Source organism: Mercenaria mercenaria, chromosome 8 (genome assembly GCF_021730395.1).
Source record: "Mercenaria mercenaria strain notata chromosome 8, MADL_Memer_1, whole genome shotgun sequence".
NCBI classification, from domain to species: Eukaryota; Metazoa; Mollusca; class Bivalvia; order Venerida; family Veneridae; genus Mercenaria; species Mercenaria mercenaria.
Window position 1 is genome coordinate 20,579,447 of NC_069368.1, and position 22,645 is coordinate 20,602,091.

At 33.9% G+C, this 22,645-nt stretch overlaps 1 protein-coding gene across 4 annotated transcripts in view; it reads right to left on the reverse strand.

Annotated features, from left to right (window-relative positions):
* LOC123522910 (zwei Ig domain protein zig-8-like) overlaps window positions 1-22,645 on the reverse strand; it is a 269,951-nt gene that overhangs the window by 85,938 nt on the left and 161,368 nt on the right. For all 4 annotated transcript variants that reach the window (XM_045300424.2, XM_045300423.2, XM_045300425.2 and 1 more), the window contains exon 2: window positions 1,558-2,460. In XM_045300424.2, coding sequence (XP_045156359.2) covers window positions 1,558-1,651 — 94 coding nt within the window. In that variant the 5' untranslated portion in view covers window positions 1,652-2,460. The remainder of the gene's footprint in view (window positions 1-1,557; window positions 2,461-22,645) is intronic.

Sequence of the window (22,645 nt, forward strand, 5' to 3'; positions counted from 1 at the left end):
AGTACATTATCACACGCCTTATGTTACAGTACATACATATAGACTTTCGCTCCGTTTCAGTTTTTTAATTAGAAACTTGCCATAAAAGGTATAGACTGACATAATGATACATTTTGACACATTTCCATTTTAATGTTGTCCAGTTACACTCAGTTACATTATTAGTAAGAATACATGTAAAACTGCGAGTAGTTTTTGGTTTTAGCCATATTGCTGCAAGAAACTGAAATGTTAAAGTTGTTTAAAGTCATGTTTCTGTAACAACTAAATTTTGTTATTTTGTATTCCAAAAAAGCTTCTAATACAGATATTAGTACTGATGATACTACCCCATTGTAATGTAATTTAGAGAATGTTGATCTACCACGCTACGAAATCACACCTGAGATTTGCGATTTTTGTTCGAAATGAGATTCGCAGGATGTTTCAGATTTACATGTATCTCAAACAATTGAATGGATATCAAAAATACAAAAATCGTCGCCTTATTTCCACGATGACGTAAGTCTACTTTTTTTGGCAAAAAGTGTTGTTAGGTATGCCTCTATGACCTCTGTATGATGATGAGTTTAATAAACAGGCTAAATTTTAGTTCAACAAGGCTGTATGTAGTGTAAAAGCATTGACACTCAAATCTTTAAATGTCATTTCCCAAAATTATCAAAAAGCTAGTTACCTCATTATGAAAAAACAAAATAAGGCAACGAAATGTCAATCGGCGTGAAAGATTTATTTTCTCACCGTTGCCATCATTTTATATACACTTAACACTTTGATTACCGCACTACTCATCTGAAAAAAACTACAATAGGGCATGACGGCACAGTGAAGTGTGTACTCTATCCAAATAGATAAATAGTGCTATCCGGAAATCTAACAGAATGATTTAGCCCCCATAAACTTGTATTTTATAAGAAATGTAATCAAAATGTAAGTGCACAGTACTTAAACTATATCAGGAAGCGGGCAGATTAGATTTTCACTGTAAATACTCTCTCTTCTAGATGAGAAATCATCATTTTGTGCACCAACAATATTCTTAAATCAAAACGACGATTAATTTCCTCTATGAAGTTCTTAACTAAATCAGACAACACAGAATATCTGCTGAGCGACACGGACAACTTCAAATAACATGACCATAGCGGATATACATAACATTGAAAAATCGTAAAACTCCGGTTATATCTATTAGTTTTACACGCTTTTATGTACTTTGTCAAGGAAATAATCATGTCTATTTTGCTTTGGACATTTTTATATATAAATATGGGATATGACTACTTTAAATTATTTAGCTAACGCGGGTAAAAGCCGGTAACCTAAACTGTTCAAAATTATCCTTATAAATAGTCCGAACTAGTAACTATGCGCAGTCTGTCAACTTAGGAACGTCATAATTTTATATATTTACAGGGAATAATACCGTTTAATCATACCAACAAAATAGACACCAATGAAGAAATGCAAAAATAAACCTGTTTCCTAATGGGACACAAAACATAAAATATATTAAAATGAAGGTAGAAATTGATGAAGATAGAAAAATAGACTTACCTATTGCAGACATAAGGCACAAAAACACGTAGATCAAGGTCACAAATGTTGAATACAGCGGGATACTCTCTCCAAGGTAATTACTAGGGAACATGGTAAAATCCAGGGAAAATATCCAATGAAGTCATTGAATTCAATCATTTCAATTACACATTAAATTCCGTATTTTCTATTTATGGCCACCGTATATTTTTTTAACTTAGGTAACCATCCTCGGTTTGAAAACACTTTAACAGCTTTCAATTTTAAATTAGTTTTCACAGAAACATCCTGTTTTAACAAAAATATCTAAACATTAACTCACTTGCAATATTATTTATTCCGTATTTGGTTTAGTATTCCGGATGACAGTGATAATATTATCATTCGTTCTAACTTATGAACTAAATTATCCATAATTCAATCCCTTCACTTCCACTCTAACCACTAAACATTGTTTTCCATTTCGAATTTTCTTCATTTCACCATTTGATCGCAGTCATTTTTCAAACAACAAATGCTCAGTACAATTACGCGTCATCCCATTAGGTGGAAACAGTATATTTCAGATTAATCATTTAACTCCTCAATAATTCTCAAAGCTAATGATATAAAATGTAATGTTCGATTTTCTAGCACCTCCAGCAAAATCTAAATCAGTAATAATTACACCATTATATTCTCCTTTATTTATTTTGCTGTCAGGACTCGTCTTTTGTATCTCCTCACAGAAGCACCTATTTTTATAGTACACTTTAACACTATAGTAGTTTGTTTTCCCGCTAAAAACTAATCGCTTTGAAACGTTTGTTGAGTTATCCAATTATTCAAGCATTTAGTTCCTCAGTAAGTCAATTACCCTTAAACACCAACTGACTTCATATTTCAATAAGCTCATCTCTGTTCGCTTGGCTATCAGCGCGTCTGAAAAGAGAAAAGAACAAATCGATTCTGTTAAAAACGAATAATGAGAAAATTGCTCCTGTTTTCGTTTTCCATTTTGTCTTTATATCGTTTCAACGAATGCGAAGTATGTGTATACAATTCTTATTTCAATATGTCGAGCATTGGTAACATATGGTTTATACTTCAATTATGCGGTACTATGTTTATTCGAACTCGTATTTATTTATCACGTGCAGAGATCTTAATCTAAAACGGATAAACTATTTTTATACAACTGAACATACTCGTCACGTAATTAAATATATAGACAAAAACGTCTCTTAATTGTTTATGTTTATGACATTATATCAAAATCCAATCATACACAAGACAAAAAAGAACGAAACACAATACAGTAATGACTAAACGAATTTGCAGATTTCGTAACAATATTTATAACGAAAATTAAAGGAAGACGTTTTACATTTATGTGATTATCTGTAAGGTGTAACAATAAATAAGAAAATGCGTCTTGTTAATTATTTCCGTACCTATTCCAATCTATCACTAAAATGAATGAGGCAGGTCTTTTTCAATACTCAGCAGTGTCTTCTGTTTTGTTGCAACAGCCATTATAAGCAGCGCATTACGAGAGCTAAACGGAAAACTGTTGTAAGTCAATAAATTCAATCAACATTTACAACAGTTTTCATTCAACACTCGAATTTAGCATTCAAATGAACAATATGTCTTTACCTACATTTTAGAGACAAATATCTGCCACACTGCTCAGTAGGAAACAATATATCATTGTTCTGGAGCCGTATGTGCTCTGCTATATCACAAAGGTAGGTCTACAAGGATTAATGTATGTTCTAATTAAGTTAGATTTTTGAAACTTATGTTATAAATTGCCGTGCGCAGAGAAGCTTATTTATACACACGCCCTTGCAGAATTTCCTAAAAGTGATCTCCAAACATTTAAACAAGGAAAAGCTCGTCAAGCCAATGTAGTTTGCACAAAAAACAAAACAAACTAGAGCTATTACTAAAGGTGATGAATGTACCCCCTGCATGCACTGACACAGTACATTGCAATTTGACGCACACAAGATTGCATAATTATGTTGACTGTATGTATACAGTATAGTAACAAAAAACCAAGTCCCATAACTATGCAGAATATTTATCTAAAAGAATGTAACATGCACCATTCACAACTAGGATTGGTTCTGATCACTTCTAGGAAGTTTCATTAAACTGTGTGCAAGGGTTCGGAAGATTAGGCGCGCACAAGACTGCATATGCAGACGGTATGTACATAGTATGTTAACAAGAAACAAAGCCGCATAACTCTGCAATTTTTGTTGTTGAAAGAACCTAACATGCCCCATGCACAACTACTGTTGTTACTGATCACTTGTGTGAAGTTTCGTTAAATTGTGTCAAGGGGATGAGGAGAGATGGTGCGCACAAGATTGTGTCTATGTATATAGTAAAGTAACAAAAAACAAAGTCCCGTAACACTGCAATTTTTTTTTCTGAAAGAACCTTATATGCCCCATGCACAACTATTGTTGTTATTGATCACTTGTGTGAAGTTTCATTCAATTGTGTCAAGGGGATGAGGAGAGATGGTGCGCACAAGATTGTGTCTATATATATAGTATAGTAACAAAAAACAAAGTCCCGTAACTCTGCAATTTTTTTTTCTGAAAGAACCTTACATGCCCCATGCACAACTACTGATGTTACTGATCACTTGTGTGAAGTTTCATTAAATTGTGTCAAGGGGATGAGGAGAGATGGTGCGCACAAGATTGTGTCTACGGACAGACAGACAGACGGACAGACAGACAGACAGACAGACAGACAGACAACCTGAAACTAGTATACCCCCCCCCCCTTACAACTTTGTTGTCGGGGGGTACAATGAGCATCTGTGTCCTTGTGACATTTCAAAATAAGGATATAAATTAATTTACATTGTTTTCCAACTTGCACTTTTCTTAATTTCAACACGAGCCCGCCCGCTTAGCTCAATAGGTAAGAGCGTTGGTCTACGGATCTCGGGGTCGCGAGTTCGATCCTCGGGCGGGGCGTATGTTCTCCGTGACTATTTGATAAACGACATTGTGTCTGAAATCATTAGTCCTCCACCTCTGATTCATCATGTGGGGAAGTTGGCAGGTACTTGCGGAGAACAGGTTTGTACTGGTTCAGAATCCAGGAATACTGGTTAGGTTAACTGCCCGCCGTTACATGACTGAAATACTGTTGAAAAACGGCGTTAAACCCAAAACAAACAAACAAATAATTTCAACACGCCCACCGATATCAAAGGTAAATATTGACACTGGTGTGTATACCCTCTTAAGGTATGGAATAACATGTGATGAGTTTTCCAAACGTTTGCTACGCATTATCGTATATCTTTTAAGTTTACAGCTACTGACAAAAACCGATCTTTTATAAAGCATTTTCTAATTTCATTCGTGTTGGCCGACCTCTAGAGCTTAAACTATTTTCCATTTTTACCGGCACCTGTTGATTCAGAAATGAATACAATTTAATATTCCACATATTTACTGTGTGACCCGCTGTAACAAAACAAATCTGCAAGGTAAGCTTTCTTTGTAACACGTTTGTTACGCTAATGTTCAATATCACTGAGACTGAAAGATCTACGCACAGTACATATACTATTATTCGCCCTTGTAACAAAAATCCTACCGTCATACCGATCCGTCTTGACGGGCCGGAAAAAATATCAGTTGGAAGCATACAATGCAAGAACGGCTCGATGTTCTGTTTATGAACGATAATGAACAGTACATTTCAATACATCGTCTAATCCCAGCACCCCTTCCTCCGCCCAACAACGGCTTTATGGGAACTAGTCTTCACTGAGTAGTATTGTTCAGGTTAATACAATTTCTGTTCATATCGGTAATGTAAATGTTAAATCACTTCAGATACGTTGGCGTTCTGTGAACCGCGTTTCAAAGGATAAGAAACTATTTTAATACTGCGCAATGCTGTTAGGTGTTACATAACTCAGTCCAAATTTGAGCATTGTTGGTGTTTATAGAATCTTCTTTGATGTAAATTGTATGTTAGCGTTGCAAATATGTACACGCGGAGCAGGAATCATCGCAGTTTAGACAATTAATATCGCTCCCCCACTGATAATTATTAAATGATGTAATGGTATATCGTATAGATGCGATATAAGAAGGGCTAATTTACAGCGCAACATTCTGTTCATGTTATCTAAATTGATGCATAGTGCTCAGTAAGATTTCTAAACGCCTACTTACAATTAGAACCTGACGCACTGCCGTTGTAAATGGAAACTTAACTGACAAAGTAGACAAGATAACAGATCTGTCAGATTTTTTTGTAAACTAGAATAATTTAATCTAAGTGTTATTAAATAATTATTTTGATCTTCTTACATTTGATAAACTTGGGTTAGCAACAGAAACATGACATCAAATAAATGTAAACCGATTGAAAGAGTATTTTTTATTCCTATAAAGTCTGCAAACTAGGAAAAGTACGTTCGTAGAAAATGAAACAGATAAATTAAATGACAACTTTCCTAATATAACAATAAAAACCCTAAATGCGTTTTTTTTTTGTGGCGGGCAGTTAATAATGATGCTTGGCACTTTAGTTAAGATATAATCCATTTTACTGACTCACTGGTTAACTCCCCACCCCCATACCCCCGCCTCAAAAAAATGAGACGTCTTCGATTCAAGAAAAGTTTTGAAAATTTGTGTTTGTCAGTAAGCTTAACTATGACCCTAAATCGGATACCGTCTTCTTTTACTTTGATACAACAGTTTGAGGTATACCGCTAACCACATATCTGCCCCTATGATACAAAAAGTTAAGTTTATTGTTATATTTTAGAAAATAGAAGGAGCTTTTTAACTAATACTTCTTTGTATGTCATATCCTTAGGTCAAAGCCTATTTTAGCGATTCTAAATATAAGTCATGCAATCCGTCAGCGATATTTATGATGATCGTTACATGCGGTTCTGAAATGGTAATGATTCCGGTAGTTTTAATTAAAAAGTTTGCATGTTGAACAAAATAATAGAATATTAACCATTATTACGTAAATAGTACATAATTCTAGACCATTGTCAATGTATATTTTGAATACGCTTCATGTTTGGACAAATCCTGTAAGTTTAATATCTACAACTTTATTAGTTCAGTTTAAATATTTGCAAATGTACACAACATTCCACGGCTTGCAAAATATAAAAAAGCTAACTTTACATTGATAACACATCATATCCCATATTATGCTATGTTCAGCTTAACTCGAATTCCTGTACCGTAAATTCGAAAGTCAAAATGAATGTTACCGATATTCCTTCCTACTCAGTGCGCTGTTATTTTTTTACCGCATACGACAATAAAGCGGCTTCGGACGCTTTTTAACGTGCCGCCGTAAAATGTTTTTCTAAAAGGACATTAGACCGTTTCACTTTTTTCAACGTACTTGGCAGTAGTAAACGTGCAAGTACAATTCTCTACATTTAGGCAGACTTTCAAGTCAGGTAAAAAAATAGGTCATGTTTGTAACCTTACAATTTGCTCAGTGTTTTATGCCTTGCAAATAATGCATTTTACCTCTTTTACAAGATGTCATGTGTAATTACAATTATTTCAACAGCATGAGTACCTATTACTGATAAATAAAATTTCTTTCGAATACGATAATACTTTGAAAAAAAAAATCGATTTCGTAAAATTTTACTACATTGTGCAGAACTACGTAACCTTTAAGTTAACAGATGGTATACATTAACATCAACCACATTGGCATTTAACACGCTGTTTAAGTATGCAATAAAAATATTATTATGTATTATAACAGAACACCAAAGCTATGTAAAGTAGAAAATAAAACAGTTTGCCTTTCGAAAGCAAACTGCATGCTCTACGTTATTAATTTATTGTAGATGTTACTACTTCCAGGTAAAGGGTTCAATAATTCAAAACTAAAACGAATTATAACTGCTCCATCAATTATAAACCTTTGCAATAAAGAAATACTTAGTTCCAAGAACTTCTTGAGATCCTTGATAAGAAGAAAACTTCAGTAATTTATGTTTGCAGTAGTTGTATGTTTTGGAAACAGGATCTTTCGTAAGGCTGACACTGCACTTTATCACACATTACAAAATATGTCCAACATGAACATCAATTCATCTCTAAAGTTAATCCATCCCTTTAAGGATGTTATGTACTATCAAATGATAATTTAAAGACAGAACAGCCAATATATAAATATTCACCAGTGCGATTGAATTCAAATAGATGCTTAATGGTTAAACCACTGATCTGAACGCTGCAAAACATTATTTTGATTAACACTTTACAGCTTTACACATTTTCATCCCCCCACACTTCGAAGAAGTAGGGGTATATTGTTTTGCAGATGTCGGTCGGTCTGTCGGCCGTTCGGTCCGTAGACCAATCGGTTTCCGGATGATAAGTCAAAAACGCTTGGGCCTACGATCATGAAAGTTGATAGGAAGGTTGGTCATCACCAGCAGAATACTGCAGAGCTGGGGACATGGTAGAACAACCCATGCTCAGAGGTCAGCGACCTTAAGCCGGTCTCCACAAATAAGTACAACACAGAGTCCCAAAACCCATTACTAATAAGAGAAAGCTTGCACAATAGCCTTTCATTGGACCGATGTTGACATTTGTTTTTTTTTTGTTGCATCAGTCGCATTTAAAGATTCGTTAACGTCAATGTTTTATATGATTAAATGAATTAGAAAATCGCTTACTCATAATAGTGTTTTTCTATAAACTAAAGAACTCACTGAGGCAATAATGGGCTTAGCGTTTTACGCTTTCAATTGCACTCGGGCACTGCCCTCATAATTGAGGTTAAGTCACACTTCTAACCACTACAACCATGACATTGCCGTTTAATAAAGGTATAGTAATAACGTGATTTACGTTAAGTGTTATCAATTGTTGCAATTTATGCATGCCACTAGAGAGTACTTGCTATTTGGCAACGGTTTTTATTTTACAAATGCATTCCGCATTTCTTGATTTTTGACTTAAATGCTGGTTGTCTTCGTATTGTATGGAGAATTTTTACACTGGCTTTATGAGGGAGATAAAACGGTATTTAAAGACATATCTGGTAGTTTGTTAATTTGACCAAACTAATTTTCCTGAAAATGTCTTTTGTTTTCTGATAGAATGAATTATTATAGGTCGAACTTGGAGATTTATACTAAAGAGGCACTGTAAAAATAAGCTTTAAAGAAGACCGAAAATCCCATATCATATTTTAATGTTTTTGGCAATTGTAGCTTTAATTTGTTTAAAAAGTTTTTTTCCTTCAAACTGAGCACCATGGATTAAAAAATCACTTTATACATTTCAAATACAGTGTTCTCAATCAAAATATGTCTGTTTACTTCTCGAAAAAAACATGCTTTTTATGAAAAGCAGGACGTTTTTTCAATAAAATATGGACTTCGTATTCAGCTTATGGATTCTAATTCGTGCCTAATCAGCAAAGATATAAAGGATCGCAGTATTGCACCGCCTTGGAACAGGTTAAATGTATACAAAGTCTGACACATAGTTCCAACTTAAAAGAAATTGTTTAACGGTTAAACCAGGAAAATAATTTAGTGAAAATAGTTTGAGATACATAACTAGGTGCAACCGTCGCTTTAAATTTGCCAAAATTGATAGAGTATTTTTGCTCGAGATAACTGAAAACTTAACAAGAATGTATTACTGATGCCACATAAAATATATAATTATTGCCTGAGCTGTAAAAGTTTATTATGATGTCTACATATTTAAAGGTGTACCTTCTAGGTGAAAGAAACCCAAAAACGTCTAGAATTTACTGAGAAAAATACGTGAATGCGCTATTTCCTAATACAAGCAACAATTTCCTAAAAACATTTCAAAAATGAATTAACTTCATACTAGACTATTACCATGACACACATCTCTTAAACGATATAAACATTTCAACTAATCCAACTTTGCATTTAACCTAAACTTTATGTGATAATGTAAATGTATAATAGAAGAAGAGCAAACTGTTTGCACATTTGGCAAATTTGAAACACATGTTAAGCAGTTTTACACATTTTTATGGCAGTAGGTTTTTGTTTAAGCTTAAGCTTTAAAAAAGAGTGAAAGAAAGCTGTTGCAAATCATAGGTTATGAATATTTGACAGGCTTCACTTAACGTAATAAACAGCAGAGTAATGAAACAACGGGTTGCAGAATATTTTCTTATTTTCCTTTAAATTCTAACAGTAATAATGAAAACATGCACACATGCAGCAGAGTCCATCCTCGGTTCGGTTTTCATATAATTAATATTTATCTCAATTTAGCATGTACGCTACATGAACATGAACCGAGCACATGACAAGGGACTTTGTGGCATCGTTAGTAAGATACAATATGATGTGACTTATTCTCTATACTTGTACTTGGCCCAGCAGCTCTTCTATATCTATACTGGAGCCTAACATTGTCACAATATTCCATACAAAGTTCTTATGAAAGAATCACCAACTTTCTTCGTTAAGTCAGCAATGTGTCTAAAGTTTTGGTTTGAAGTTTTTATGCGATTCAGCATGTTGCAATGAGTCCAAGACATGATCTCAGCGAAACAATGCGTCACTCCTAACAACCGTAGCTATTGACTTTACTGAGAGTCGTTAGCATTGCGATGACGATTGCATAAGTTACCTAGAGGTTAAATGTATAAATGAAACCCTGTATTGATCCCTGATGCTTTGTAGTCCAAGGACGTCGATGACTCGACATGAACGCACATCATTTGATAGCGGCCACTTAGATATGACGACATCCACGATTGTGCTACGTGACTCCGAAATTCGAGGCAACATTTATTACAAAAACCTTCCCCCACAATCGTACAATGAGCAGCCCAGCCAGCCCCTCCTCCTCGCAGAACTTTGAATCCATTTTAACGGAAGGCGTGGCTTGTTATTTGAGACCTCTACTGACACAACAAGTATAATGCAATATACAGCTTAATTATAAATAAATGCAAAGCAAGTATACACATTTCACTGTACGTTAGATAAATGAATGCAGATTGTTATCAGTAAGAAAATAGTCATTTTACGTGTAACTTGTACTTCAATACACAAATACGATATGAATCAAACCAAAAGGCAGTACCTTGTAAATCGCGCAAATCTGAACAGGAATAATTTATATGTATAAACGATCGACGTTTGTTTATTTGATATTTATGAAATTTCTGTATGCTAGTTATTATATTCAGAACAAAGGACGAAACTAATATGCTTTGAAATGCTATGAATTAATTTACAATGCGTCTGTATGTCTCAAATTCATATTTCTTATTCATACAATCATGCTTTGATTTTGTGCAGGGAAATGTTTTTAAAAACGTAAAAAATTACGTTATGCATGTTAAACAGAATTCAGTCAGAACAATAGAAGAAAATCTTTACATTGAATGCGTACATAATATGCTAGAGATTGGTTTACATCGAGCCTGCATGTCTCAAATTTGTATTAATAATTCAAAACAGCATGCTACGCTTTGGCGCGGGGAATGAAAATATTTTATTATGTATAGGACACAATAACTATTTTTGCAGTGAAACACTTCATTAGTTTTCTGTTTTCCGAGCCTCGATTAACTTCTTGAAACTACATTCGCTTACCATTATTGGTATACATTTCTTGTGAATTACTAAGTATGAATATGCCGTCGCAATGTCGAGGTAATGAAGTAAATAATGCGCTAGCCTAGTATGTACATTCCAAAACGTTACGGTTTTTATCTCCTACTGAATTTAGTCACGCGGCTCAGATAATCTACATCCTGCAGGGCAAAACAATCTTATAAAGTACCTACATGCAGAATTTTGTCAAGATGAAAATGATTCTTCAAGAAGCCCTTCCAAATAATCTCTATATATCTACAAAGCATATTTAGATAAATACAGTTATGTTGTTTGTATTAAAATATATCCTACTAATTGGCAACATTTTTCCTGGTATCAAAAGAATTTGTCATAAGTATTACTAAACCTGAAAAATCCTGTTATCTTACAAACATTTTATATTTTATAGGAAAGCTTGCATAAGTCGGATAAAACAAATTGAAGATTTGGATAAATTACACCAATAATTTTTTTAGTGTGGGATACATACAAACGTAAAGATTTTCTATAACTGTATCTACAATAATCACCAGAATACCCAATAGCCAATTCAATCTTAAAAGTTTGATGATATCAAACAACTGCTATGTAGTTACATGTATTACTATTACTATTATTAAGAAATTTTGAAACTTTGTGTCTGTCAGTATGAATTTAACTATGACCCTAAATCGGATACAGTCTTCTTATACTCTAATACAACAGTTTTAAGCAATACTACTAACCACATATCTGCCCCTATGATACAAAAAGTTAAGTTTATTGTTATATTTTAGAAAATAAAAGGAGATTTTTTACTAATACTTCCGTATATTTCATATCCTTAGGTCAAAGCCTATTTTAACGATCACGCAATCCGTCTGCGATTTTTATGAGAATCGTTACATGCGTTTCTGAAATGGTAATGATTCCAGTAGTTTTTAAAGTTTTCATGCTGAACAAAATGATAGAATATAAACCATTATGACGTAAATAATACATAATTCTGGACCATTTTCAATGTATATTTTGAATACGCTTCGGGTTTGGGCAAATCCCGTAAGTTTAATTTCTACAACTTCATTAGTTGAGTTTAAATATCTGTAAATGTACACAACTTGGCAACAACGGCTTGCAAGTAAAAAAGAAAGTTACCAATATTCCTTCCTACTCAGTGAGCTTTTTTTAATCGCACACGACAACTAAGCGGCTTCGGACGCTTTTTACGTGCCGCCGTAAGATGCTTTTCACTTTTTTCTATGTAATTGGCATTAGTGCAAAGTGCCCTACTCTACATTTAGGCAGACTTTGAAACCAGGTAATAAATTAGGTCATGCTTGTAACCTTACAATTTGCTCTGTGTTTTGTGGCTTGCAAATAATGCATTTTACCTCTTTTACAAGAGGATATCATGTGTAATTAGAATGATTTCAAAAGCATGAGTACCTTTTACTGATAAATTTAATTTCTTTCGGATACGAATATACTTTGAAAAAAAAATCGAGTTCGTAAAATTTTACTACATTGTAGAATTTTTTTTTTTGTTCCAAACGTGCAGAACTACCTTTAAGTTAACAGAAGTTATACATTAACATCAACCACAGCGGCATTTAACACGCTGTTTAAGTATGCAATGAAAATGTTATAACAGAACACCAAAGCTATGTAAAGTAGAAAATAAACCAGTTTGCCTTTCGAAAAGCAAACTGCATGCGCTACATAATTTTGTAGATGTTACTACTTCCAGGTAAAGGGTTCAATAATTCAAAACTAAAACGAATGAGAATTGCTCCATCAAATATAAACCTTTGCAAAAATTTAGTTCCAAGAACTTGTTCGGACCCTTGATAAGAAGAAAACTTCAGTAATTTATGTTTGCAGTAGTTGTATGTTTTGAAAACAGGATCTTTCGTAAGGCTGACACTGCACGTCATCACACATAACGTCCAATATGAACATCAATTCCTCTTTTAAGTTAAAGTTAATTTCCCTTAAAGTACATGTATATGGTGTACTATCAAGTAATAATACAGAACAGGAAGTAACGCCAATATGTCACCAGCTGGATTGAGTTCAGACAGTTAACTTTGTTTAAACCACTAGTCTGAACGTTGCAAAACATTATTTTGATTCAATAGTAGCAGCTTTACACATTTGGGGGGTGTACGAAATATTATTTTGATTTATAATACAATATATACCTATAAATCGTAACAACTTTAATTATTCATTGGATTAGGTTTAACGTTACACCGACACAAAAATTGGTCTCATGGCGACTTTGCAGTTTTTGATAGAAGAGAAAGACCCAGAGTGTCAATCCAGACATTATTTTTGGCACAAGTTGGGAACAAGTTCGAACAACCCATATTCAGAAGTCAACAACCTAAAGCAGCTCTGTCACAGACGCTTTCACAAATTAGTACAAGACAGAGTTCTAAAACCCATACCAATAGGAAAAAGCTTGCACAAAAGCCTATTTTTGGACCGATGTTTATATTTGGGTCATGTTTTGCGTCAGTCGCGTTTAAAATTTCGTTAAAGCCGATGTTTTATATGATTATCTGAACTAAATAATCGAGTACTCATAATTGTGTTTTGATATAAACTAAATTGTTGGCAAATTTGAAACACATGTTAAGCAGTTTTACACATTTTTATGGCAGTAGGTTTTTGTTTAAGCTTAAGCTTAAAAAAGAGTGAAAGAAAACTGTTGCAAATCATAGGTTATGAATATTTGGCAGGCTTATCTTAACGTAATGAACAACAGAGTAATGAAACAACGGGTTGCAGAATGTTGAAACATGCACACATGCAGAGAGTCCGTCATCTATAATTTGTAGCCGAACGGTTTTAATATAATGAATATATAATCTCAATTCAGTATGTACGCTACACGGACATGAAAGGGTCTTTGTGGTACCACTGGTACTATACTGTCTGAAGTGATCTATTCTGCGTACTTGTACTTGGCCCAGCAGCTCTTCCATATCTGTACTGGAGCCTAACACTGCCCAATATTCCTTACAAAGTTCTTATGAAAGAATCACCAACCTTTTTTGTTACATCAGCAATGTGTCTAGAACTATGGTTTGGATTTTTTATGAGATTCAGCATGTTACAATGAGTCCATGACACGATAGCAGCGAAACAATGCCTTACCCATAACAACCGTAGCTTCTATTGACTTTACTAAGGGTCGTTGGCATTTCGGTGACGAAGCAGTCCGTGACGATTGCATAAGTTACCCAAAGGTTAAATGTATATGGAACCCTGTACTGATTCATGATGTTTTGTATTTCACAGACGTCGATAACTCGACATGAACGCACATCATTTGATAGGGCGGCCATTTAGATATGACGACATCTACGCTTTTGCCACGTGACTCCGAAATGGTATTTGAGGCGACTCGTAAAATGAGTAGCTTAGCCAGCCCTTCCTCCTCGCAGAATTTTGAATTCATTTTAACAAAAGGCGTGGCTTGTTATTGGAGCCCTCTACTGACACAACAAGAATAAAGCAATATAAAGCTTAATTGCAAATAGATATTAAGCAATATATTAAAACTACCCGGTACGTTTGATAAATGAATGCAGAATGCAGATTGTTGAACTGATAAAATGCTGTAAAATCATGGAGAAAATACAAAGAGTGGAAGATGCAGAAATGTAAAACATGAACTATGAAAGTACAGCTTGCATAAAAAAGAAGATAAAAAACAAAACAATTTGATATCTATATACTTGGTCCCTTCATTATATAGACATATATGCAGTCCCTGTCTCCGCCTTCCTGAATGTGGGAAGTCCATAGTAGGCGGAACAATGAATACCCATTAATTTTGTACTACTTCATGATTAAGTGGACCAATTTTTTCAGTTATGAAATGATACGAAAGTTTTGAAAATCCTTTTCTTGTCATTGGATAAAAAAGATGTTTGAACCATAAGAAAATAGTCATTTAACGTGTAAATTGTACTTCAATACACCAATGAGATGTGAATCTAATCAAAAGGCAGTACGTTGTAAATAGCACCAATCTGTTTGAACAAGAATAATTTATATGCATAAACGAACGACGTTTGTATATTTGTTATTTATGAAATGTCTGTATGCTGGAGTTATTATATTCAGAACAAATGACGAAACTAATATGGTAATTAATTTACAATGCGTCTGTATGTCTCAAATTCATATTTCTTATTCATAAGATCATGCTTTGATTTGGTGCAAGGATATGTTTTCAAAAGCGTAAAAGATTACGTTATGCATGTTAAGCAGAATTCAAACAAAACAATAGTAGAAAACTTTTAATGCGTATATATTATGCTAGAGATTGGTTTACAGTGAGCCTCCATGTCTCAATTTTGTATTAATTATTCAATACATCATGCTATGCTTTTGCACAAGGAATGAAACTATTTTATATGTACAGGAAACAATTACTATTCTTGCAGTGAAACACTCCATTTTATCACCATGTAAACGTTGCATACAATATATCAATTCCGAGAACAGTTTATATGTACTGTTAATAGATTAGCCCTATGTTGGAATCTCACCGTTAAATATGACAGCCAATCATTTTAAGAATTCTAATTAGCTCTTTCATCGAATAACTAAGTTTCTCTTTCATCCTGTTTTCCGAGCCTCGAATAACAACTAAATTTCCTGATACTACATTCTCTTGCCTTATTGGTTAATATTTCTTGTGGATTACTAAGTACGAATATGACATCGCAATTTCGTGGTAATGAAGTAAAAATTGCACTAGTATGTATTTTCCAAAACGTAACGGTTCTTATCTCTTACTGAACTTAGTCACGTGACTCAGATAATCTACGTCCTATAGGGCAAAACAATCTTATAAAGCACCTACATGCAAAATGGGCATGTGGTACTTATTTATGTAGCGTCGGGAATTTCGTAAGGATGAAAATGATTCTTCAAGAAGCAGAAGCCCTTTATCATTATTTCTGAATCTACAAAGCATATTTAGATAAACAGTTATACTATTTGTATTAAAATATATCCTATTACTTTGCAACATTTTTCCTGGGGTCAAAAGTATTTGACATAAGTATTACTAAACCTGCAAAATCCTGTTAGCTTATAAACATTTCATATTTTGTAGGAAAGCTTGCATAAGTCTAATAAAAACAAATTGAAGATTTGGATAAATTACACAAATAAGATTCTTAGTGGGGGATGCATATAAACGTAAATATTTTCTATAACTGTATCTACAATAATCACCAGAACACCCAAGAAATAAATTCAATCTTTAATGATATCAAACAACTGCTATGAAGATAATACTATTAATATCATTAAGAAGTAGTAGTGACAGAAGTAGTGTATAAAACTGTTTGCAACCCGAATTATACTCCACTGAAATTGTCGTAAGTGTCTTGTTTTCAGCAAACTTTTCGGTTTAACAGTGTATAAGAAACGTAATGGCGGGTAGTTAACCAAACGGGTGATTTCTACACAAGTATATAACTGTTCTCTACAAGTAACTCCTAACCAGATGTGGAGGATGAATGAGTTCAGACGCAATGACATCTATGTTATCGCCATGGAGAACATGCATCTTGCCAAGGCATCACTCACGACTCCATGATCCAAAGATGTATGCTCTCTTTGTTGAGCAAAGCGTGAGGGTTTACCTCAAGTATAAAAACTCTAAATATGGTAAAGGTATGATATGCACAAAAAATTATTTGATGAAGGTCGATCACAAAGCTTGTATTATATGTAATTTCAGTTTGTTCTATGTTATTTTCATTTTTATCCCTCGGTTTAAATATTTAGTTTATATTGCAGTTTCATTAAGTTTACAACCGAAACTCAATTAGTGTATGCTAGAAAAGTTTTATAGATATTGCCTTACATTAGACTTTTTTCTTTGAGGCAATAATTCACCTGGAAACATTACACCTAACGAAGTGAACATTGTACGCAATAAGCTTACGAAGCGAAACTAAATTTATTTCCTACATAATTAGATTTCATGTTTCTGATAACCAATTTACTAAGCAAGTAATGTAGAACAATATTATACGGTGTTTTCAGCAATTTACAAAATTCAACTATGGCGAACGTGTTACACGTATCTACAACAAAAGTCCACCCTATTCAGCACGTAAGAAACACGTTTAAGCGTGACATTCTTTATAAGAAGATACAGAAATGTTTAACAAAATTAGTCCATACAATTATCATTATACCAGATTTATATAGCGCCCTTTTCATGAAAGGCGCTTTACATATCCTTAGGACACCGGGCACATTTTTATGCAATCTCGTCAGGCATATGTATGTTTTTGACAACACGGAAAATGACGTCACTCGACCTTCAGCTATTTCCGGAAGTAAAGAAAATGAAAGTAGACATACTAAACTTGAAAACGGAAGTCGACTTTGGATTGGCCGATAGTCAGGGGTCACGCGCAGGGGTCACCCCGTCAAAATGTATGCGCGTGGACTTTTTTTTTAAATTATATTTTTTGCTAATGGGAAGTCAATTTTCAGCAGTTTCTAACAATTTGAAATTACCTGGGCTTTAGCACGACATGTCAGCTTTTCATCTACGAAAACATATTTGAGTTGGGGATAAACACAAATCCAACAGGGGTCCGTAACGGAGCAAGGGTACATAGAGATTTTTGGAATTTCGTCAAATCGCTCGAAAGGTCCTTTTTGATGTTGTCTGAAAGTGTCAGTATATGCCTCACATGTAAGATATTTCGGTATTTGAGAGCTGCAGACCTAGACTTTTCAGAAACTTCTTCAAAATGAACTTCAAAATGTTGATTCTACGGAAGCTTGAAATGGCCATCAGACGCTACTACGTTTAATTACGTGACAGGTGCGGAAAGGATATATAAAGCAAACGCAGCCACACAGGGCGCAAAATTCATCCTCTACTAGTACAGACACATAGCGATCTGACCAGGACAGAGTGAGATAAAGTCCACAGAACAAATAGAGAGAAAACCTTTTTAGATTTGGGCCTTCCGGCTAACCTAGCTCTTTGCGAATAGACAGTCTGGTGGTGTATAGAACCGATACAAGCGAAGCTGTCTTTCCTGGAAGAACCAGTATAGACCACTTAATTAGGTGGGATACACTCAGGGGCGTCTCAGAAATTTCCAGTGCCTAGACCGGGATTCGAACCCCGGATCTCTGGATTGATAGTCAAACGTGTTACCACTAGACCACCGGCCAACCTTACAGCAGTGTGTCTGTATATGTATACCGTCAATTCAAACAATAGAAAACGTATTTTATAGAAGGGAACAATATACAGTATAGCAACTTCCTATATATGGTGTACAGTGTTTTTGCAAAGTTAAGAATACGCGCACGCGCACGCGCACGCACACGCACACGCGCGCGCACACACACACATACATTTATTAAGAAATAACTGTAAATATGTTAGGTTAAGTTTTTATCTTGTTTTTATTTTTGTTTGTTTGTTTTTATTGCTTTCTCACAAGGAAAAAATCATACACCCGCGATGTCCTAAAAGCACAACGGTTTTTGGAAGTAATTTGCATTAGTGACATTAACCACTAGGCCACTGAGATCCTATGTTTATTCATGTTTAAACTATATATAGCAAAGACAGTTCATAATGAAGTATTCGAGATCACATATTCAAAGAACATTATCGTGATACATTGTTTTCTTTTGATATTTCAAGAACAGCTGTCCGGCAAACAGATTCCCGAGGCTGTAATTATGAAAATGCTTCCGTCCGTCAATATTGTTACACAGGTCACATATGGCATGTTTTAACTGAAATATTAGGTTAACACATGGTGGCTTATAATCTATTGCAATGTAATATAACGCAGACGTAATAAATATTGATCAAGATAAAGGACAGTGTAACGAATCACTTCAACCAGATCTAACTTCAGTCTTGCACTGCGTCAAAGACGTTCAAAGTGAAGACAGGCTGCATATGCTTTTGCACAGGTATACATTTATAAACAAGTTATACACATGAATGGGACTAAAGTCAACTCATTTTTATATAGTCTAAGATCAGGCAGACACAGTTAAAAAAATAAAATTTATTATTAAATATTCATATAAAAAGGTAATTTAGGTCAGAGGTAGCAAAGTTCACGTATCAGTCGTTTTGTATAATATAGCGAAATCCAGATACAAATCACATAGTCTCTTGTCTCTTACAAGAACGTAGGTATATTGTGCAAGAGAGTAACATTAAAGCATTAGATTACCATTATTTACGATAAAAATTTACCTATCCAGTTGCAAATGTCATAAGTTATGGATAATAGAACATCGAGATTTTTGCTTAAATCATTTTTGTTTGATTATAGTGTAAAAAAATAATCAATTCGATAACTCCGATGCAGGTCAATGGGTCACCGTTGCCGAGAGGTTAAATCTGCTGACTTTGGATGCAGAATGCTGCTATATAACGAAACCATACAGAAGGTTCACTATAGCCCAAATATCCTCCTATGTCTGAAAAAATGCCTGGACGTTTAAATTGAGTCTAAATGTATCATATAAAGCCAAAATGTCGCCATATAACCTTTATTGTGTCGATTTGACTTTGAACCTAACGCAAAATAATATGGATCAAACACGTCTTTTCTCAAAAAATAGCTGCAGGTTTCGAAAATACAAGCAGCATCACTAAAAAAGTTTTTTTCTCTCTACCAATGCAGGTTTTTATTCCAATACGACCTGATTAATAGAAAAATAAATTCTGACTGCAACAGCATATGCACAGCAAATTTAGTCAAGCTGATCTGCAGAAACATTGACATGTACTCTATTAAGTATGCAAATTGTTTTGTTTTATTGTTCACCCCTGATATGTCTTATCAAAAAGTACTAACAGCAACATAACAGCCGGAAATATTAACTGCTGAGATATAAATATTACACCTACAACGGTTCGATATTTCTATAACGCCTCCAAAGTCGTGACCCTTATAGCCTTCGTTTAAGAATGTATGCACTTTTTAAGTCGAAACAATGTTTTACTTCAATTAATTAAATTACCATTCCTTTCACGGAAAACGTAATTTCGTAAGTTAATGGAAAATATTGTAAAGCAATTGGATGGAGGGAGACGCCACTCATGATGAATCCTGGATTTTGAATTAAGTTTTTACCGATTCCTTTCCCCTTCAAGAGTATTTCAATTTTGTTCGCAATGTAACCTGCCAATTCTGTTAACACTAATATTTTATACTATGTTACTGTTATTCTAGTATCTTTTGAGTCAGATTAATTTGTATGTTTCTTGTAACATTTTTTCATGTGATCAATGTGGTGTACAAAAGGTGATGCGGCTATATGTTATTTCGCCACTTAAGTCTTTCCCTGGAAGGTACTGAATTGAATTTACTCAACAATTCTACCAGAAGCAATGCAACTAACAAAGTGAACACTTTGTTCATTAATTCTCGGTAAGAGAGCTTAATGTATTTCCTACATAACTGAGTTTCGCGGTTCCTATAATTCACTTACTGCAGAGTAAAGCAATAAAATGACATGTCTAAATGCACAATTGGCCTGTGGTATTGTCTCCATATTATGCATTTCGTTCTCGGAAACTGAATTATCTTCGGCTCATTAAGTGTAATATGGTTCCTTTTCATGAATTTCTTATCCGTGAAGGGATGTGAAAAAAATACCCGAAAAAAGGCCTCTAAAATAAATAAATACGCATACTATTTTTAGTCTGATGTAGCTGCATACAGCTCAAAACAGCTTATTCAAGTAAGATAAAGTCCTAAAATGCTCACACAGAAAAAAAATTATTTTTGACTCAAAATAATATAATATGAATAAAATAAGTCAAAGTAACATTAGAAGCCATCAGAAAACAAACTTTACAAGACTTTTTTGAAACTCTAGTTCAATAAAGACGTACATATCTTTTAAATTATAATATGTGCTGATAGCACTGTTAAATACATTCAATTTGATAAACAATACTAGTTTATTGTACGGCTCACCATGCCAACGCATGATGTACATTTTCACGAGTAGCGTGGCTGGAGTAAATTGTAAAATCAGACGGTCGTGATTGACAATTTTAGTTTATATATAAAAAAGGGAAAACACTCCGGTCCTTTTAATTGTTTTAGCTAAAACTTTCAAGTTTAAATACATAACACGCATACATTATGTCACAGCATTAATGCAAAAATCATAACTCATTCGAATATCATATGACACTTATAGCTGACAGTAAAAATAAAAACAGATCAAATGATAAATGTTTTGAATTCTCGGAATCGCATGTCAACAATTCAATTGCATCAAGCTATCATTATTTATTTATTGAAATTGAAATGTACTGAAAGTCTTTGAATGGCGCCAGAAATAAATAGACATGAGATATGCAGGGAATGGCTAGTCCTATTAAAGTTATCATCTATTCAATTTATTCCATAATATAAAACGTTCCGGCAACTGTTTGATTACAGGACTGGAGATTGTTGTCAAAATAACATCTGCATTTGAATATTTAAACAGTTTTTACCATCAGCCTTGCGCACCAGCTAAATCACTAAATCTTTCACCATTTATTTGTTGTCTTGTTTGAAGCTCAATAGCAGTCGATACATTTTTATGACATCGTGAGTTGAAACAATATTTAGTACAGTCAATATCTTGCATGATACGTTCCCGGATACGGCCACCGTAATGACGACGGCCACCATTTGACGTATGTCCATTAAGTTTTTTTATGCATTGTAATGATACCTAAATCTATGTTCGTCTATTAAAAATAAAATATACCAACATTTTTTTATTATAAAGATTTAGAAGATTTTAATGCTTCTATTATTTTTTTTATGAAACACTTGAATTCTCTAATTTATATATTAGGTGAAACTATTTTATTTCTCTTATTGCAGTCATCTAATTACAAAGGGTTATGTACCTACAAATTGTTTGGCAACAATCGATATAAATTTCTTCACCAGCAAGTAAGACATCTAACAACGTGAGATAATTTTATTTCGAACACACCTTAGTTTTGTTGTTCGTGTTATCTACTTATTGCAGAGTAAAGCAACATAAATAAACGATAATGCACATTGGCATGTGATATCGTCTATATATTTGTGATGTCTGGGGCCAAAGTTTTTGACATGTTTTAATATCAGTCACATTGGGTATAATAAAGGAGACACTGTAACAACAATTTATCATGATTATGTCTGTTTTAATTTTAACAGAAATGGGTGGTCATTTATCAAATAAAATAAAACAACTGACTAATAGATTTTGCACATGTTTGTGTCAAATATGGGATATACCCAAAATTTGTTATTGATTTTAGGTAAAGGTTTGAAGTAAACAGGTAGTCTACGTTTATTACACAACGTAACAACAATATAATATTATATTAATTAAAGATATTTTCCTCTACCGTACGGATGAAAATACTAAAACCCAAATGGATTTTAAGGT